This window comes from Planococcus citri, chromosome 1 (genome assembly GCF_950023065.1).
Source record: "Planococcus citri chromosome 1, ihPlaCitr1.1, whole genome shotgun sequence".
Lineage (NCBI taxonomy): Eukaryota > Metazoa > Arthropoda > Insecta > Hemiptera > Pseudococcidae > Planococcus > Planococcus citri.
This window is the reverse complement of record NC_088677.1, coordinates 90,581,737-90,603,392: the sequence shown is the minus strand read 5'-3', so window position 1 is coordinate 90,603,392 and position 21,656 is coordinate 90,581,737. Positions and strand designations below refer to the sequence as shown.

The window sequence follows — 21,656 nt, the reverse complement described above, 5'->3', positions numbered from 1 at the left end:
GCAAGTGCTAGGTACCCGTACAATGGAAGGTTCTCGTATACGGTATACTTATCAATCCTGTACAGGGTGCCCAGGAATATCGAGCACCCCTAAGAAAGTGTCTCATTAAAAATATACGCGTAGGTTGGCAACGTGAACGGTTTAATAGATGCGTAATCGCGTATGATTGGTGAAATGTTATCTCTCCAGTCCAACAACCAATCATGTGCTATCATTATTACTCGTACTCGTATCATTCACTGTGACCAACCCGAGTATTTTAGTAGAAAACTTTCTTAGGGGTGCTCGATATTTCTGGGCACCCTGTAGGTAAGTAAGTAGGTAGGTAGGTTGGTTGGTAGGTAAATGGAAGTACATATGCGCCTAGATATTATGCGATCGCGATTGCGCTTGTATCGTGTTCTCTAATTAAAAATTGAAATTAGCATTCGCATTTGTGTACGGCATCGGCGTAGGTATAGGTATTAGGTACAGACGAGCAGAGGTGCAGCGAGACAAAAGAAGCAATGTCACCTACATTCGATTATTTCCTCAAAATATCGTCAACGCGTCGTCTCGAGCGAGCCGTTGAAATATCCGTTTTTTAATTAGCCACACTACCGCTCGCTCGCTCCCTCCATCCACCTTCTCACTTTTGGAAGGAGGGGGAAAAGAGAAAGAGGTTGAAGTGGACCCCCGCCCGAAATAAAATACAGGTAGGTAATAGGTATGTAGGTACTATGTAGTACTCGCGGCCACTCGCCACTTACGCCTAATTATCCAACAAAAGTATACACGCATTTATGCAAATACAATAATACATATGTACATAGTGCTCTGCACGCTGCGCGAGTACTCAACGTACGTATGTATTTACGTAGTTACAGTTAGTTAGTTAGTTAGTTAGTTAGTTAGTTAGTTAGCTGTCCGATTGTCGCACACATATGGCACCGCGTCGCGCCGTTTAGTTGGTGGAAATCTCAAACAATTCGAATTCGCCAAGTGCAAGAAGCGATCGCTCATCTCGCAAGACCAAAGACCAGAAAGCGGAAGACGGCAACCCCGAAAAAATCGAAAAAGGTAATTACCCAACTCGGCTGTAATTTTCGGCCAAATATGACGTGCAGTGCAAAAGTACGCGGTGCGCATCGGTTTTCAGGTTTTGTAACGGTAGCTGAGAAATGACGATTGTATTCGCTGTAATTCGAGTACTGGAGACGTTCGCGGCGCCTTTCTACTACTTGATAGCTTTTTTCTCGAACCGCAAACGAATTCCGCCGACAGCGAACGTTATTCTGACCACTAGCGCGACTGTTTTGGCGAGAAAAATTCGTGCACGAGAGGTAGGTCTAGTTATAAAGGTAATAAGCAATAGGTATACTCGATTACTCGCAGGTAGTGAGCGCTCGGTTAGGTACACCTAATCAATTACGACTATCAGCTTCGGGGTGCGTAGTCTAAACAAATATGACGTACTACTCGTCTCGTATGTGTACTGTAACTACTGTACTGTACTCGTGTTGTTGTTGTTGTTACTCGTATGTAGTTGACGTGCAAGCAAGTAGTCTCGGCGTTTGTGGAACGATGCAAGGAGGTGAACCCGATTGTGAACGCCATCGTAGAAGAGCGCTACGAAGACGCGCTGGCCGATGCCGAAAAGGCCGACAAATTTCTCGCAACTACACGATTGCACGTTTCGCAATCGCAATTACAACGTGAGAAGCCGCTGCTGGGCATACCGATCACCATAAAGGAGTGTTGTTCGATGAAAGGTACGCCGCTGCGCTGCGCTGCACTATGCACTCGAATCGCAAAGATGTACACTGTTGTACGTACATACACGGGTACGAGTGTCGAGTATTGCTTATCTGCAATTGAATACTTAGAGGTCGGCGTAAGTCAGTATTTTCCGATTTGCACAAACAAAAAATTTTTAAAACAAAAATTAATTTTTTTTCTGTAGTGACATAGCGGGGAACGAGAACGAAACTATTATTACAAAGGTGTTGGTGGGATCTTTTACGAACACAACGCACTAGGTACACACAACAGGGTGTTAAAGAGAACGCATCAGTTTTCGAATGCGAATACCGACTTACGCCGCGCCGACCCCTGTATACATATGTACCGCAATTACAAGTAGGTCTAGGTAGAGGTACTACTCTCGGCGTACTCGTACTCAATAAGGTCAGCCTCACAATACGCACCTACTCATTGTACGTAGGTAAGCCCAAGAATAAATCGCACTAACGTAAAGGAAACGTTGCTCGCGTAGGTATGATATTTTCGACGGGTGTGAAACGGTACGAGAAGCGAAAGGCTGCGTACAACGGCGATGCGGTACAATCGCTAATAAAGGCTGGCGCAATACCGATCGCTGTAACCAGTACTCCGGCGTACAGTTTGGGCATAGAAACGTTCAACGACCTAATCGGTTACACCGCTAATCCGTACGACAGCAGAAAATCGAGCGGAGGATCTTCCGGCGGCGAAGTAAGTACCAGTAACTCTAGCTACTAACGTAAGCAGCACCCAGATAAGTAGGAGTAGGGTACACGGTACAATATAGGCCTACATACTCGTAGCTTTCTGCTGGTCTCAATCACTGTGCCTAATTAGCTAATAGCTACCTACACACTGATTTGACAGGCGGCGTTGATTGCATCTGCAGCTTCCGTGCTGGGTTTGGGTTCGGACGCTGGCGGATCGATTCGAATTCCGGCCGCGTTTTGCGGAATTTACGGCCATAAGACATCGAGCAACGGTTCGTTAGCCTTACGCGTACGCGTACGCGTACAATTACGAGAGCCGGAGAGCGCATTATAGCGTCACGTTAGAATAGCGTAGGGCGCCTAGGACCTCGGTCTCATAAAATTACCGACGTGTTTCAGCCATCGTTTCGACCAACGGACACGTTACTGTTTTCTCGCAAAAACCCCTGCTGGATATGCTGTCTGTAGGACCGCTATGTCGTTACGCAATCGATTTGCAACTGGCGATGGACGTGCTGAGCGACAATAAAATACAACACTCCTCGATGGTAGGTAAGCCGTAAGCCGTAAGCCGTAAGCCGTAAGCCAGGCACACAACTTATCCGCGTCTAAACGATTCACCCAGGGTCCCAAGGGTCCCAAGGGTCCTAGGCCCAATTCTGGTAATCGCCCTCAAACGCGTTCCAATGTACCTCTACCTACTCGTACGAGCACCTACTTGTGTACCGTTACCGTACTTACAATACGAGTACATATTTTCAGATAGATCTTCAGTACATTCGTATCTATCATTCTCACCAATTCCAACGCATCTTCTTCGCTGTAGATCGTACATTAAGTGACAAAATCTCACAAGCAGCGACTCACTTCGAAACACAGCATAATTGTTTGGTCAAACAGGTTAGTCCCGAATATTACTCGTACGTAGGTATTCCCCGTAGAGTGTAAGTACTGTAGATAGACTAACTTAATTTGCTAAAGTGATAACGCGCGCAGAGTTGGTACTCGTAGTTCGTACGTACCTTCAACATCATACATTAGTATACTATACATACATACATTACATATGTCATGTCATGCCTACCTACAGATAAACGTAGAAGAATTTCACAAAATTCCGGAAATATCATTAACTCATTTTCAAAAAATGACTGTTTTAGCAACCGAGAAGGACATAAGTACACGAGTGAGTGACTTACTATACCTTTGTAACTTACGTTAGCTTACGTACCTTACCTACTCTATAGTATTTCTTATGCAACCCGGCCAACAATGTACATATGTTGGTATTGTACGCAATACACATACACAGACACCCAACACACCCCATAATATTCGCGAATTCACGAATCGCTTGGATCGCTGTTGTTATTGTCTGAAAAGGGGGAACTGGAGACTATTGACCAATCAGATTACAATTCACAACGCAAAAATTAATAATTTAGTGGCCAACAATTTTTTTTCTTTACTCAAAGACATCAAACAACTCTTTTGCTCATATACAATTTTCTCATTTTTGTTTAAAATACGTTTGCAAATGAGTTCTGGTGTCATGAATTTTTTCAATTACTCAAATCCGAATCATTCAGTTGCAAATTTGAGTTGAAAAATATTCCACAATATAAAAATGTCTTATCACAATTTTGCACAGTTCCCCCTTTTCAGCATTTACGCAAAAATCCGCCAGATGTCAGCCACTTAGTGTGCATTCGGCATTTAAGCATTCCCTACATCGTTTCAGCAACGCGTACATGCGCGCGCACGCGTATATAAGTAGTTTTCGTTTTCGTCGTTGTTCCGCTGCTTCTATAGCGTTCGAAAACGAGTTCTTGCAACCAGCAGCGATGGCGGTGTGGCAGGACAGAAGGCTTAGTAATCGGAAGGTCCAGAGTTCGATCCCCGCTCGATTCCAAATTTTTGAAAATTTTTTTTTACCATAAATTTTTTTTCAAGTGTATTTTATTAATATTATTTTTATTTTTCGAATAGTATGCCGAATTAGGCGAGGCGAAGCCGAGCCGTTCATAATTTATATTTCACTCGATCGACATTACTCCCCTTGGTGAGTTCAGACGGAGGCTGGACATTTACCGTGTATGTAGCACTTGCGGTTGTTTATAAAAAAATTGTACTCACCGAGGCCGAAGGCCGAGGGAAGTTAACCGACATAGTATGAACGACAAAGCGACCAGCGCAACCGAGGCGAAGCCGAGGTGAGCAGACACAACGCCCCCCAACACTAAAAACAGCAATACATACGTGATAAATATCCCTTGTTGCTGAAATGTATGTAGGGAATGGTAAAATGCGTGAATTCGCGAATACCTACGAGTAAACTACTGCCGTACGTTGTACTTATAGAATATAGACAGGTTGTACTACGAGTAAATCAATCGACATGAGAAAGTTTCAAAATCGATTCAGCGATCTAACTACGTGTACGTATGTACATATGAAGCATTATGTTTCCAAAACGCACCAAGTCCATTTTCAAAGATTCTGAAGTTGCAAGGCCATCTACGTACGTAGCATAAAGTTGCAGCCCAAAATTGCTGATTTTTTGATATGTTGTGCCCAAGGGTCTTGGCTACAACATATCAAAAATTCAGTCAATTTGGGCCATTTCTACGTTTCTAAATTGTTCTAAGTATCTAGTAAGTACCACGAATTTCTTATCAATATTTTTTTGGACTCGGTGCGTTTTGGAAACATATGCTTCATACGTAGGTAGGTAGGTAGGTAGGTACATATACTCTCGTAGGCATACGTTTACGTACCTTATTCCTTTATGATTTTTCACGCCACTTTCACTATCACGCAACTACTCGAGGTACGATAACTGCCTCTGATTTGAACCGAACGCCTCTTTTGAAGAAAAAAAAAACCACGGTCTGAAACTGAAAACCCTCGTACGTACCTACGAGTATAAGGTAATTTCCGCGCCTTCTGCGCGAGTTGTTGAAAAATTTTGAAAAAATTTCAAACCAATTCGGGAAGCTGAAATTGTACTCGTACATAGTTGCAAAAGTTTCACAGCGATGCGAGTCTGTTCAAATCGGAGCTGGCCACCTCTTATCGAGTAGCTTCGGCGGCTGCCGTTGCTGCTGCGGCGGCTTCGGCTACCTTGTCGGGCGCCAGCTCAACTTCGTCACTCGGATTTTACAACAGGAGGCCAGAAACTGCGGCAACGGAGTCATAAAAAATATATTGAAACTCGTCGCTAACGGTTGGTTGAAAAATATCTGGGCAATGAGCGACGAATCGTACACTAAACAAATACACAACTTGAAGACCAAACTGTCGGTAAGTAGCTAAGTACGAGTAATAAAAAATCTCGATCGTAGTCGCAGCAGATTACCCATGTCCTATTGTCCTATACTACGAGTAGACTGCTAATAGAATAGTGCGGTGTATTTGCGTTTTGCGGCAGGAATTGCTCGGTTCAAACGGCGTGTTATTAATGCCAACGTGGTCCGAATCCGCGTGCTACAGGTATCAATCTTTAAGTAAAACTTACAACATTTGCTACGATTATTTCACGAATGCTTTGGACTTGGCTAGCACCGCTGTACCAGTTGGATACGATTGCAATGACATGCCATTATCCATACAAGTACGTAGAATGTACCTAGACTTACTACTACCTACTACCTAGTACCTACTCGTACATAGATAGGCTCGCTCTTGCTGCAGTTTATGACTGAAATATGTATTTTGTATATGTACTCGTAATACTGGCTGCCGCTGGGAATATTCTCTTACAACAACCTACGAATACATACTCGTAAAATACGTATCTGTATCTGCACATTACACAGGTGGTGGCCGCTCGCGGTTGCGATCATTTATGCTTCAAAGTAGCCCAAGAACTGGAAAATCTTTTCGGCGGTTGGATTCCACCATACGAGCACGCCTAACACGCAACACGCAACACGCTCGCGCGCTTCACAAGCAGCCAACACTTTCCAAATTGCTGACGCTAGCAAGCTGGTGCTGCAAACACACAACAAACGAGAAACGACCAACTTTTTGAAATTTGCAACAACACACTCATCAGCAATCCATTGCCAATAGCAAGACGTACTCATCACACCACATATGTATATTGTATGTACTACACAATACCTATTTGTAGGTAAGCTAACAACACTATGTATTGGTGACATCATTAGTGTTATTCATCACGAATTTCAAATACGTAAGTTGTTTATTATTTATGTATTGCAAAAATGTGTACATGTTCGAAACAACGATCGGTATACCTATACCTACTCCAATTAATTATAGTTCACATTTCCCAAAAATGTGAACTGAAAAAATGTAATACATTTTTACAGTTATTACTTATTACGTATTATTATAGATTACAAACTTTTATATAATAATGTTATTACAGTGTTGCTGTCACGAGGAATGCACCTTACTTGTAATTATTTATTTAGGAGAAGAAAAAAAAATGGTTAACTATATCCGAGGTACTTAAAAGTTATTTCTTTCGAGAATTGGATTTATAATCCTATACATCGAAATAATCACAATACTGATGAAAAAAAATTAAACGAATAAACAACAACAAAAAATCTAAACCATCCGATTAAAATCACAGCGATGTGTTGAATGATAAATCATCATCTATAGGATAGGAATGTTGCGAAGCATACGTAGGTATAGATATGCTCAAATTACACAAGTACGCGTATAATGGTTATGAAACCCAATTGGGCAATTGCTAGGTTTATGTTGTACGTCTACGTATGTATTTGGGACCAAACCCACTCGCATTCGCAATAATTGCAGAGCTCGTACTGATTTTTTTTCCAAAAAGGTAATAGGCCTAAAACGCGTTAAAGCATTATATAATGTAGAACAAATTCGCACAACAAAACGGAACGTTACAAAATGGAATGTTCTGGTTTTTAATTTTAAATACCTACTTAGCTGAACTATTCCGAAATTTTTTGATGAAAAATCGCAACTTTTCGACAATTTAAGTCAACAAAATAGAAATGTTTGCAATTTCTGGAATTTTTTTTTAGCAAAACTAAGCGAGACTTTAGACTTTGGAATTTTTTGTAAATTTTTTGTGAAACAACAACCTATCTTTAAAAATTTTGTTAAAAAGCGAGCATTTTTCACAATTTTTAGCCAAAAGCGATTCAACAATTCCAGCAAAAAGCGGGACTTTTTGGGGAATTATCGGCAAAAATTGATACTTTTTGTAATTTCTGACAAGTGTACCGGAACGAAGCTTTTGGATAGTTTTTGAAAATAGCACTCAATTTAATATGTTTTTTTTTTTAGCAAAAGAATAGCATTTTTTGAAATTTTAGGTTGAAAAGTGAGACTTTTCAGCAGCTAAAAAGCTAGAATTTTTTGACAATAAACAAGACTCTCGGACAATTTGACAATTTTCAGCCAGAAACGAGACTAAGTACTTAAAAATTTGGTACAAAGATGAGATTTTTGCGATTTTTGGCAGAAAAGTGAGACTTTTAGAATTTTAGCAAAAGACAGTGCTTTGTAGCCGGAATGCTGAAAATGCACAGTAGTCGGTGCGAAAAAAATAAAAAAGTGTAAACAAACCTACAAATACCTACTTTCGCAAATATATTCACTTTTTTTTTAGATTAGGCGTGAAAATTTTCAAATTTTTGGAAATTAAAAAATAATTAACCACGAGTATAATAAACAAAATTGTAGAAAAAGTAACAAACTTGAAAAGAAACAGAGTACGAGCCCTGTAGTTGTCATATGAAATGGCACAAATTTTAGAACAGAGAATATCACCTTCAACTTTTGCAAACAATCATCGTGTTCTTTTCTGCTCGACTCACATCACCTACGTATTAAACGTATGTAAAAAATACTCTCAGTCTCGAGTAACTACATACCTTACCTATGTACGAGTATGTACTATTCAATTTGATTCAACGTGAAAATGACTTGAGCGTATACGAGTGTCGAGTATGTACCCGCAAATGGGAATGTAAGTGGGAATAGAAATAATAAACACTAAATGAAAGACTTGGAATTAACGTTTCGTAAGAAACATTTTTAGTTTGATCAGAATGAACTTAGATACTCGTACATAAAATATGTACCTGTACCTACATGTAGTAGCAAAGAACACTCGTGTACACACAGGCGCAAAAATTTCTCAAATTTCACGGCAAGGCAGATATATGATATTTCATCAGAAAAAAAATCGGTTCGTAATTAATTATTTTAGGAACACATTACTACTTATAATAGGTATGTACGAGATTAGATAAATGCCACGAGATGAGAGAATCGTTACAGTTTGTCAAGTAAGTTACCTGCGGGACCAGGGTTAGGAAACATCGATAGATGTTTTACCATTACCGAGACGATACAAATTACCATTACGCTGATCTATAGCACTAGCACTAGTGCCTACTGAATTCGGATTACCCGAACGCACGTACGGAGGGCCGTGATGTCGTTTCCACTCTTTTTCAAATTCGCTTTCGACAATTTCAGCTCCTCGTTTACGCGTTAATCCAGTTTCATCTAGACTTAGTTCGCACATTTGCATATCGTCTTTACCTGCCAATATACCAAAACACGCGATTATCAGAGTGGATAATTTTTAATCACGTAGCCTGCCTAATCTTACACACGAGGCAGTACTCGACTCGACTCGTAAATCCGAAACATACCGGCTATCAATAGAATTGGTGGTTTCTCCGGGTGTAGTTCCATTTGACGAGCTACATATTGACCATCAAAATGAGCGTACCACATTCCTTTTTTGGTATTAAGATCTGCGATACCATTGGCGGCTGAATTGCTGCTAGCCGGTCTTACAAATGGTATTCTGAAGTATCTTTGCGAATTTATATCTGCTTCGTATTTTTTCATACCAGTTTTTGGTTTATTAGCTGCGTAAAAAAACACATATCATACGATAGCGTTAAAATCTACGCATTGATGTCCAAAAGTAAGTACATCAACGTTTTCATGATTTTGATTACACACACACACACACACACTCGCTCACTCACTGACGTCAAAATGTCAAAAAAAGGGATAATTTTGTTTATGTATGTAAAATGTACACTTATGTCCAAGAAAATACACAATCTGGCAAATGATTCTAATTACTCGATGATCATTATTGTATTCTTGCCCTCATTCCTTGGAGAACAAGGGTATATACGAGTAGCTACTAGCTATAGCATCACCACTAACCTTCTTCTAAAATAGAACGGGGTACTCTGTCATTTTCATCCAATACGCTTCGTTTGTTATTTTTCGCCTTCCACGCGTGGTATACTTTCAGCCTACGATGGAATTCAGCTTTGCAAGCCTACAAAACAACGAATGTGCCAGTACAGTACAGTACAGTATTTAATGACTTTTACGTAGGTTTCGCTTATGCGCCAACACATCGACAAACTTGATAAAATTGCTGAGATTCAAATAGGTACCTCGAGAAGTTCTATGTCACACGATGTGTTGATAATGTCACGTAACTGCGAATATTTCCACTTAGATAAGTTATATTTGCCGTCTTCGTTGGACCCAGCGAGTAACTGATTCAGACTAGGCTCTTCTTTAATACTGTAATTTGTGAAGCATGCGATCAGTGATGTGATAAGAATAATTGGACGAAATAAAAAATAAATAAATAAAATGAAATAGAACCGAGTACCTAGTAACAGAGGGCTGCGCATCATCGAGTGCACTATTTGTTTCACAGGCCAATCTCAATGCCAATTCGTGATCCCTGCGTTCTTGCTCTAATTTTTCTCTCAAACGTTTTTCAATTTTTTTCTGCTCTTCTTCAATCTGAAACTGAAGTTACCCATACACACACCCACCCACGCAGTAAGTAATCTTTCCACAGAAAACCAATATTGTTTTTTAGTACCCTACATAAGTATGTATGTATATTGTATTTGTTACAAACTTGAAGGGGATTCGTAGTTGAGGGCATTTCCAACATTTGTTTCTCTTGCTCTCGTTCTTCAGCTTTCCTTCTGATTTCAATCTCTATTTTCCTGCGTTAGTTGAGTAAAATACGTAGGTAGGTACTTATTATTTGATAATCGTTCAATTTCCAAGGAATACGAGTAATTAAAGCTCACTGAAGTGCGGTACTCAACTGTTTTTTCAAATCTTGAGTTTCCTTTTTCCTCCTTTCTTCTTCTACTTTTCTTTTTCGTTCAATTTCCATGTCTTGTTGCAATTTTTGAATGCGGAGCTGTTCTTCCGCGCTCTTTTGTTTGGCAACTTTTTGTTGCAATTCCCCCAGTTGCTTATTCGCTTCATTCATTAAATTTGCGTACATTTTATCAATTTCATCGGCACTGATGTCTTCATTGTGCTACGTACAAAAATGATATCAACTGTTAGACGGGTAGTAGCCAGTAGGTCTAGATACATGTAATTCATATGGCTCGCGCATAAAAACGGGTGTCAAGAAGCTGCACCGTTATCAGCACACTCACCTTGATTTTTATAATACTGGCATCGAAATTCAACTGCAGCTGGTTCATATTCTCTACGAAACTATTTTCTCCTTCTTTTAACTGGGTGATTAATGGTTTCATTTTGTTTAAAATAGACTGCAAAAATTAACGCCGATTGTATAATATAATATAGGTAGATAAGATAAACGAATAAAATCTCCATCGCAAGGTCGCGGTCGGTATTGCACTGGTTCAAAACTCACTTTTAAACTGTTCATCTTTATTACTCCTCTGTAACGATGCCTATGCTTTTTTTTCGCCAAGTGCATTCTAACATTCTTTTGGATTGTGATTAGGCAACTTCGTCGATACAGTATCTTGTTTTTCACTGATTGGAACAACGCAATACATACAATACAAACATCAATGTGAGCTAAGTACTCGTATTACGAGTAGGTAAAATATTCTCAGGGCCGATTAGGTACATATAAATATTACATACGTACATTTAATTACCATCAACGAACACCATTGCATTTTTTTCCAACGAGACATGATCAACCATTTTTCAACTTTGGAAATCATGCTGGCCAGATTTTCCGGATCTGCGCGCATTATGGCGTCAAATTCAGAAAACTTGCCAGGTCTGAAGAATACTTTGCTGACGCCAAATTTATAATCTTTTTCACTCATACCGATAGCTCGAAATAACGCCTACGTAGGTAAACAAATAAGAAAACGAGAAGGCGCATTTTCATTATTCATTCGCGTATGTCTATGTACATATTTACGGACCTGGGATAACCTTTTCCAGTGAGGAGGAACAATAGCGGTGATATTACCTTACAAAACAGACTACTGTCCAATCTCGCCAATTTAGAAGGCATCAGCTTTTGATACATTTTGTATAACTCGTTAAAAGGACACCTGGATGGATATCCCTGTTGCATTAGTTCCAAAACACTAGTCATTCCCGAGCATTGTAATTGCGACAAAATCGAACCACCTTCGAAACAATGATCCACCATTTTGTGATTTGGTTTGATACACCTTACAAAATTGGTACCCTGCGAACAAATCGTCAAGCTGTACTCGTACTCGTACTGAACTCGGTCTTTCCGCGTGTTAATTTGCAATTTGCATGCAAAAAAAAGGTGCTGACTTATTTGTAGTAAACAAATGGGTTGGCAACTTACGGTGCTTTTCAATTTTTCCATCAATTCGGAAAGCTGAGTACGGAATTTTGAACCGACGCTGATGAAAGTCAACTTGCCCTTGTTGAGGGTGGTACTGAGGTCGCTGCTGTTTTCAAACAACGCTCGCACAAATGCGTTATTACTTTCCAAAATCAAGCCTTCCAAATTCGCGTGAAGTGCGTCGTTATTTTTTTCAATGAATTGGTCCTTAGCAGAAAAAACGAACAAGCGTTTTAAAAACCATCTACTTATACCTACTAAACGAAACTCGCAGTCGCGAGATTTCAAAGCGTGCGTCGGATTGGAATGAAATTCAAAATTTACCGTTTTATAACATACAGCGCCGGCAAAATGTCTAACCAGGAACCCTTCGTTGTCTCGTAATTCCCTGTGTATCTTGAGTTTTGAGTTACGCGGAATGCTCAATCTAAAATGGCCATTCCACTGACGATGCACTTCGTTAGTAAAGTGTTCGGCGCTATGTTTAGGTAATTTCGATTCTTCATCCAACAAGCTGAAGATTCCCGTGCTTTTAGCTTCGATTAAATCTACAAATCAACGAACCAATGTGAATGAATGAGCCACGAGTGCTCAATTTGTTTATGGTTAACCCGGCGAAACTCTATTTTAATTTTATTAGTCACGGTTAGAGCCTATTTTCAGCAAACATTTTACAGAAACATCATAAAATCCGTGAATTGCGATGCTCGATGTTGTCAAAAATTTAATAGAACTTTTGATCGTACTTTCCAACTCTCGCCCCAGAATTTCATTAAAAATGACAAATGTCATCCGAAATATTTTTAATCAAAGTTTTTGATAATCTGAATCATAAACATAAACTGCTGGAAATTCCTCTGTTTGGGTGAAATTTCAAATCTTTTTTTTTTGCTATTTCATATTGCATAGTGAAATTTTGCACTTTTTCACGCGGTACCAAGCTCTCGTATGGTACAGTAAAATAGGCATACTTATTGAACAGGTAACTCGAGTACATACGATGATTAATTTACCTATACAGTCTTGATTATCAACAAATTGAATCTTTCGCACTTGTAAACTTTCCCTTTCATACAGCTCTTGTTCGTCTTTGAGAATACGTTCGTTGAAAAATTGTTGCAACTTTTCGTTGCAATAATTAATACAGAACTGCTCGAAACTGTTGGTAGTGAAGTATTCTGTAAAACGCCGAGGAGAATGATTAGAGTTTGGTATGTATTTCAAATTTCAACAATAAAGTATCGATGAAATTAGCGTCGTTACGCGGCGAAGGCGATATTTACCAAAACCGGCGATGTCCAAAACACCGATGTAATAACTAGACGCTTTGAACGGAATACTTTCATTAATTCTTTTCACGATATGATCGAATAATCGACTGTAGATTGATTTGGCTAAAGCATCTCTAGCGTTATTCGCTTCGTACACTTTTAGCGGCACCCTGCGGCAACATTGAAAGTGGAATTGAGAAAAAAGAGGACTACGATGAACGAATAAAAAAAAAAAAAAAAAAAAAAAAAAATGGATACATACATTATGATGGTTCCTTTGACACCTCCTCGATTTGTCATCATGACTTTGGTGAGCAAAGCTTGCCTTAATTCGTCACAGTCTACCGACAACAGTTGGGAGGCTATTTTCAACCATTTTTCACTCTCGTCCGAAACTTTCGATCCGCCTTTATTGTTATCGGTATTTTCTTCGAATTCGATATTGCCCAAGTGCAGCACAGCTGCCACTAAGCAATAGATATGGTATTTTTCTACTTCCGATAATTCGATGCTACTCAAAGCCTACACAGTACACACACCATACGTATTTATTGTGAACGGAAAGCAGATGAAAGTAATACTACATACATAATTGCTCTTACTCTGTCCACGTTTTGAAAATCAATCACATCGTCCAAAAGCGGATCTTTCAAATTGCCCTTTTTCTTATGATTTGCGCTAATTTGATCAGCTTGCAACGTTTTTTCGGTGGCGTTTTTAGTGAAGTATTGAGTACACCCTTTTCTCAGGTACTACGAGTATCGCAAAGCGAAAAAAAAAAAAAAAAAACAAGGCATATAAAATAAATTGTCCGCGGATACCATTGGCCATTACCTACACTGTACAGTGTACCTAACCAGTAACCACCTAAGTATATAGTATGGTTTTTCAACACATAAGTAACACTTACATTGAAATGGTCCGGATTTGTGATTTGCAATTCTTCTCGCAAATGCTGCGGCGCTCCGGCGCAAAGTAAATAGAAAAAATGATAGTTCCTCTCTTCGGAGCTTTGCACGCAAATACGCGATTTCTCCAGCAAATAATGCGATATGTAACCACCGACGACGCAATAACGACTGTCGAAATGTATTTCCATAAATTTTCCAAATCTGGACGAATTGTTGTTACGAGTTGTTTTGGCATTTCCGAAAGCTTCTAACACCGGATTAGCTGCGCAACAAAATACACACACACGCGTGTATCGTGTAATCGAGTAATTCAAGACACAGACACACTGACACAGATTGCCAGACTAAAGAATACGAATACGCATAAGCAGATAAATTTATCGTACCATCCAGAATTTTCTGCTCGATAGGTCCAGCCGCCGAGCCCCACAAGTCGCATAAATATTTCAATAGGTATTTGGTAGATTCGGTTTTACCGGCTCCAGACTCTCCTGATACGATAATCGACTGAGACTGCTTCAATACTTTCATATCGCGAAACGCCTTATCCGCTGTTGACGGGTACGAAATATCGATATGCAACACATTATAGACAAGGATAGGTACACAATGTAGGTTAGGTTAGGTAAGTATGATGTGAGAATTGCTACGAGTAGGTACTCGTATTTCAAATCAAGCTCACCTATGGCAAAGACATGAGGAGGTAAAACGCCCAGGGATTTGCCTTGATACGAACGCATCGTCGATTGAGTGTACAGATTTTTAACTTCAAAATATGGATTTACGGCGATCAAAATATTCGCAACATACGTCTGCAATGATACGAATAAAAAAGTAAAGGCGAAAGTATACATAAATCGCAAGCTGTGAAATTCGCATCGCAGCTACGAGTTCGAGTATAGGTTAACACATACAACACTTAAACACTTACGTAAATTTTGTCTTTCTGATATCGCAGTCTTACATTGTTCAACAGTGTGGCTTCGTTCAAATGCATTAGAGCGCCTGAAAAGTAGAAATTACACCAATGTAGAGGTCGAGGTACCAGGTAGAGGTACGTTTACGTTTGTAAGAAGCCGAGGCAACCTTAAATATGGGCGTTGGGCAATGTGCATACGACAAGACGTATGAATTTAAAAATATGCGCGTTGGCGTAGAAAAGTGAATGAAAAATTATCGTACAGCAGTCGAAGCGGAAAAAAGATTGACAAACTATGTAAGTAATACGAGTAGGTAATTTGTATGGTCGTCTCTTACAATTATCATCGACATCTTTGCTGTCATATTCCTCGGCCGGATAGGCGCGATCCAGCTCGCAGCTTATGGCAGATCTGCTAGAATTGAGTGGCTGAACTACAACTTGGTCCACTTTTATATCTACGATGCGTCCCATAACGAAGCCTTCGACTGGGTCCGAAACCCATACTTTCTGGTTTTCCATTCTATGTCAACACAACACAACAAGTATGTAAGCACGTATACATAATAATATTATTGTGGTGAAGTAGGAGGAGGCGCTGGCGCCGCGCCTGCTACCACTTCACTACACGCTTGTCATTTGAATATTTACGTGCATGCATGTTATGTACATGTATCAACATTTACCTAATACCTACATTTACGAGTACCCGTGCAAAGTGCGAGTACTCAAAGGCGGCGATGGCTAGCCAAAATAAAATTATTATTCGTAGAGTATTTAGTAGGTATTCTTGGTATAATAATAGGTACGCCGTACGTAGGTAGTTAAACATTGCGATAAAGACAAGAAGATACCTAATTCGTTTTCCGTTGAACTGAAACGAACAAATGAGAACGACAGATGTTCAATTCGACAGATCATAACAATATTTTGCGCTCTCAGTAGATACCGTATAATAGACTTATATCCTGATGATCGAATAATCTCCGTCTATTTACACATCGCGCGAACACATTCGAATTACATAAATAGATATGTACTAGGTACACTTACATCATATTTAATGATCCATTAGGTCTCAAATTTCTACGAGTATATATCCTCTTTCAAAATATTCGACACAGTCTGAATGTGTGGACGTGCAGGTACACGGTACAGCAACCATCACAATTCACAACCACCAAGATGAGGTGTGTTTTTAGAAATTAACAGCATCCGTTTCAATTTAAAAACGTTCGCTCTAATATTTATTGCGTTGCGTTTGATGTTTCAAATAGTACAAACTCACTCGATAACACCAACACCCTCAGCTGCTGCTTGTCTGCTTGTTGGTGTTGATAAGTGATAAGTGATAACGACCAACAAAAAATGATAACGCAATTTGAACGCGCGTCGTGACGCACGCATCGTAACGGAGCAATAAGTTAAGATCGTAACCGTAACTCAACTTTTATAATAGCGTTTATAATAAATCAAATTCCTACTTTTTCGATTTCTTCATAGTTCATTTCATCATTTTTATTTTTAAAAATAAATAATTTGTATACGGCACCGAGCCACCGACGGCATCAAACGGGATCTTTAAAATAAAAATAAAAACTGCGACTCGCGGCCGAAAAATACTCCACATGTGAGCTATGAGCACTGAGCAGCGGTCATGAGTCGTGCCTTGTGACTTCTTTCTTCGAGAACGGTACGGAACATGCAGCGGAACGCGAAACGAAAAACGAACCACATTTTCTCATTGTTAACGTTAACTGAAGCGCTGGAAGATATCACTGATATTATGGTATATGTTATGTTACTAAGCAGGGATGGAAACCGAAATGAAAAAAAATATCGGTTATTTTTTTAGCGGTTATTTTTTTCAAAATTATTTATTATGGTTACGGTTAAGGGTTATGGTTATAACCCAAAAAAATAAAGGTTACGGTTAAAAATAAAGGTTACGGTTTTCTTTCATTTATCAAAAATTTATTGCACTTCTATGTCAAAAAAGTGCGCCTGCGGCCAAAAAAACGAAAAAAAAAACGTAGTTTTACAGCCATTTTTTGAGTTTGAAGAAAATTTTAGACAAATTGAGACCTTTTTTTCTCAAAAACCATAATAAATGTCATATTTTACACGAAAAAAATGAGATTTTTACTCAAAAAAATAACTGTTATGTATTTAACCAAAACACAAAAATAAATCGGTCAAGGTTATGGTTAAAAAATTTCAAATCAATAATTTCGGTTATGGTTATGGTTACGGTTACAGTTTTTGCCTCATTTTAGCGGTTAAAATTCATTTCGGTTAAAAATTTCGGTTACGGTTTCCATCCCTGTTACTAAGGCTAGTAGCCCTAATGTTACGTCTGTTGACTGCCTACTGGGAAAAAAATGTTACACGAGGTTTCATTGTATCGGAGAAGGTGTCCATAAAAACGTAAACGTATCCAAAATCCAAAATGCGCAGAAATCCGCTCATTACCTGACCACTTTTTTGGAAACTTTTGGGACACCCGGCCCCGCCCCCACCCATCTAAAATGAGTTGGGGTTAACATTGTCAGAGAGGTGTCAAAAAGCATTAGAATTTTACGCCGAACACGAATATTCCACTTATTTTTCCATATTTCAGTTTCGCGTCCAAATTTACAGGCTCAAATGTCATAAAAATGTCATTTCATTTACTAGCTCATTTTTTGAAAATCTGCACAAAATTTAACAATTTGGAACAATCGCCATTTGGAACTACCAAATAGGTAAAATTATTCGGAAAGAATAATTTAGAAGAACCATTTAGTACCTACCAATTGAGTTTTTGAGGAAAAGAACAACCAGAACAAGAAAGATTTCAATAAGAAGAACTATCAAAATTCAAAACCCTTTTCAGAAATCAGTTCTTTTTAAATACCCTTATCATTGACATTTTTTGTTTCTTTACCAAATACAAAACTGAAATAAGAATTCGTATCTTTTAGGCAATATGAGCGAAATACAAGTAATATTTTTTTGATTTTTTGCTATATGTATTTTGAAGCTGGAACCATTTTTTTGATTGGTGGAACCACCAGCGGCAGCGAAACACCACAAATCGAGATAGGTATAGCAGGAACATGCAATACAAAAATTTTTATGAGCATTTTGAACGTACTAACCTATAACATAGCCCACTGCCCACTGCCCACTACAATAGAAAGATACCTGGTCAGTGGTCACCGCTCAGTGTCAGTGCTATAGTCTGTTCAAACAAAGATCGGACCGTTAATCAAAGAGACATATTTCACGCATTTGCTCATCACTGCGAAGAACTTGGTTTATTGGTGCTGGTGCTTGTATTTGTCACGTACCTCTACCTACCTATGAACTTTTTCGCTGCGCAGTGTCAACTGTGAATCGACGTAATCACCTTTCCTCTCGGTGTCTCGGTACAGAGTACCGTATTTTCTACTAGAATTTGATTGACGGGACGATCTTATTTTGGACGGAATGTGACGGTGACGCATGTATCACGGCTCATTTTCTCTGTGTAACTTACCATTTTCAATGGCAATGACATATAGGTTTAGGTACATAGTACATACTCGTAAGACACATGGCGCAGTTAAAATTAGAATCACTTTGTAGAAAAGGATGCAATATACTCGTACACTGCGAATAGCACAAAATTTCCAACTTGAATGTCAACTTGGCACTGCACGCAGGCAGAACGCCTACAAGCTTTATTACAAGTTATGTATCGTCGAGCTCATAAATTACATACAATACATAAACACATAGCACATAGGTAGGTATGTTCTTTCAGTTCGGATACACTAACGCGACTTTTTTCTACGTCTCATGTCTTTTTCGTCAAGACTGAAGAGTCTAGTCCTACAGGATACAAACGAGACACTCGTACATACGCGCCACTAATATAAATACGAGTAGATAGGTAATTCGAGATGGAGATCTACGTAAAATCGAATCTGAGCGCAGCGCATATAGCTCACGTCAGTCAATGTCCAGAAAATTCATCGCGTGAAATTCATAGCAGGAAAATTCTTAGCACAGAAATGTCAAAATTCAATTGAAACACATGACACAACAATAGCACAAAAATTCGATGTGGAAATAGGACTCACAAGGGAACTACTCGAGTTGTCCGCCTTCCAAGTTCGATTTGAATGGGATCGCGATTTTTGGAAAGAGCGTATTCTGAAATCCCCCTTACTATAAAATTTCAGCTGCCAAAAGACAACTTTCCGTTTTTGGATTATTTTGAGGGACGCTTTTCCTTTAAAAAAATACGCGCTTGATCAGCAAAAATCGTGAAAATCAGTCCTAAAACTAACTCGAATGAGCCCTCCGGAATTCGAATTTCACCGTTTCGAGCCATTCTGGGACCTTCAGGGAGATTTTCATTTCTCCAGAATTTTGAATTTGCTTCAGAAGGGGTGGATAAATTTTTCTGGAGGCTCCAGAATGTCTCAGAATGCAGCTGAAAATTGGAGGATAGGGGTTTTTAAGGTCATTTTCCCCACCATCCCAAGTTTCATTCAAATCGGAGATTATCATGTAGGGGGGGGGGGGCTCTCTTGTCAGTAAGAAATTGGATTTTGCATCATTTGTTTCATCATTACCACTGCAAAGCTACCAAAAAAAACACACACAAATAAAATTAAAGCGTTTCAAGTTTTTCATCATTTTTTTATTTAGGTAAGTGTTCTCAACAAGTTTCTGTTATTGAAAAAGCTACGTACCTTTATGCATTTGGTACGTAGCTTAGGCCTAACTACAAGTTACAATTGAACGACTATTTTTATTTTATTTAGGTAATTATTTATTTTATGAGCCATATACATCAACTTAGGCTAAAGGCCCTGGTTACAAATATATTACGACAACTTATTTAATATTCTGCACATGAAAAAAAAATTGAATTAATCATCGCGATACTTAATGTAGGGGGAAAAACAAACTGGTAATTGGCTTCCCTTTCTCAATCGGACTGTACGGTCGTGACGGTGATGGCTGATGGCCCATCATAATAAGTGAGAGCGAATTGCGTCAATTTTATATTTTTTTAGCCTACCTAAACAATATTTTCATCGTTATATATCTGTAACCCGTTTTTGGGCTAAAAGGGCGAAATAATCAGAATATCAAATTTTGTAAGTACCTATACCTACCTAGTACCTACTAATAATACCTACATGTTCAAATTTTAATATTTCAGATCATGTCACCCATGGACTTCGGGACCATTGTAGAATTGAATGGCATGCCTTTTGATTTACAAGTCGACTCTGGGAGTGAAGTAACTTTTTTTTTTACAGAAAGTGACATCGAGAAAATAACACAACACTGCTGCCATATATTGGAGACTCTTACCAACTACCATAGGGAGAGAATACCAACGTTAGGAGAGGCTACATATCGCACCTTGGGAGTAATAAGGTGACATCTCAAAAAAGTGAAATTTTACAGGAGAGTGATTTTCTTTTTTTTAAAAACTTGAATCATTATTTTTATCAACTTATAATTAATTGTGAGGAATGAATAGCATCTCATTTTAAAGATTGGGTATCTTACCTTCATTTAGCATAAGAATAATTTGAAAAATAAAATCTTAAAGAGAAAATATTTCAATGTTTGGAAAACATTTTGAGTTAGCACCTTTCATTAAAGTTGATGTGGGGGCGAAAAGAAGCACCCAAAAAAATTTTCATTATAACAAAGTTGTAGAGAATTAAATTTCCAATCGACATAATGTCGTTAGTTTTTTTCTAGAGTGCTTAGTTTTTGAGTTTTTCTCAAAAAACTAAAATTTCATTGTATGTGCAAATTCATTTTTCTGAAAAGTGATCAATTTAAAAAATTTTTTCAATTTGGTACAAACCAATAAAAAATGCACTCATTGTGACTATTTCTAACTGACAAACATTCAAAACAATCAAAACTGTTTGTTAACACTTTGTATGTATGAAATTTGCTAAAAAAAAAGGTGGAGTTTTTTGAGATGTCACCTTATAACTCCAAACAACTTGCAATGTTGTTGGGATTTTGAGTTAGCCCATTTGGGTTTTTTACATGATCTAGATAATGTACCCAACTCAAAGTGTTATTTTTGGTTGAGGGGGGTCATACAAACCCCAAAAATGCAAAAACATCAAAATCAATTTTTTTTGAGATGTCACCTTATTACTCCCGAGGTGCGATATGATGTGACGGTTAAAAGAAAAATATACAAATCCGTGAAAACTATAATTGTGCCAGACAGCTGCAATATAGTCTTATGGGAATTGATTGGATTAAACCCTTACAAGTAGGTTTTTTTTTCGTAATATGTACTTGATTAAAATTGATAAAATATTCGAGTAAGATACAGACCACTTAGTAAATCTCACTCTCACTCCTCTATGAAGCGCGAGCTGTCGCGAATAAACTAATCAATTATGATAAGATACCTAGACCTACCAATATCATGTT

The 21,656-nt window shown here is 38.6% G+C and overlaps 3 protein-coding genes across 7 annotated transcripts in view; 1 reads left to right on the top strand and 2 right to left on the bottom strand.

Annotated features, from left to right (window-relative positions):
- LOC135841143 (zinc finger MIZ domain-containing protein 1-like) overlaps positions 1–21,656 on the bottom strand; it is a 172,255-nt gene that overhangs the window by 79,099 nt on the left and 71,500 nt on the right. The window lies entirely within an intron of this gene.
- LOC135841247 (fatty-acid amide hydrolase 2-B-like) lies at positions 740–7,280 on the top strand. Of its 5 annotated transcripts, XM_065358111.1 has the most exons (11): positions 744–1,059; positions 1,139–1,322; positions 1,526–1,751; positions 2,255–2,472; positions 2,629–2,743; positions 2,871–3,019; positions 3,234–3,371; positions 3,562–3,657; positions 5,640–5,774; positions 5,902–6,084; positions 6,290–7,280. In XM_065358111.1, the coding sequence occupies exons 2-11, from the start codon at positions 1,161–1,163 to the stop codon at positions 6,386–6,388; spliced, it is 1,521 nt and encodes a 506-aa protein (XP_065214183.1). In that variant the 5' UTR covers positions 744–1,059; positions 1,139–1,160; the 3' UTR covers positions 6,389–7,280. The 5 variants fall into 5 exon arrangements, with proteins under 5 accessions (XP_065214192.1, XP_065214183.1, XP_065214200.1 ...); XM_065358128.1 differs by lacking the exons at positions 744–1,059; positions 1,139–1,322 and adding an exon at positions 1,943–2,118 and having other exon boundaries at positions 1,729–1,867; XM_065358120.1 differs by lacking the exons at positions 2,629–2,743; positions 2,871–3,019 and having other exon boundaries at positions 740–1,059.
- LOC135841133 (myosin heavy chain 95F-like) lies at positions 6,675–16,561 on the bottom strand. Its single transcript, XM_065357953.1, has 23 exons — positions 16,257–16,561; positions 15,542–15,726; positions 15,216–15,289; positions 14,967–15,096; positions 14,671–14,835; positions 14,284–14,546; positions 13,976–14,125; positions 13,636–13,895; positions 13,386–13,543; positions 13,116–13,280; positions 12,427–12,650; positions 12,103–12,309; positions 11,749–11,973; positions 11,413–11,620; positions 11,170–11,294; positions 10,946–11,062; positions 10,601–10,821; positions 10,405–10,495; positions 10,147–10,289; positions 9,923–10,055; positions 9,684–9,801; positions 9,152–9,373; positions 6,675–9,038 (listed from the first exon to the last, which is right to left on the bottom strand). The coding sequence occupies exons 1-23, from the start codon at positions 16,259–16,261 to the stop codon at positions 8,803–8,805; spliced, it is 3,825 nt and encodes a 1,274-aa protein (XP_065214025.1). The 5' UTR covers positions 16,262–16,561; the 3' UTR covers positions 6,675–8,802.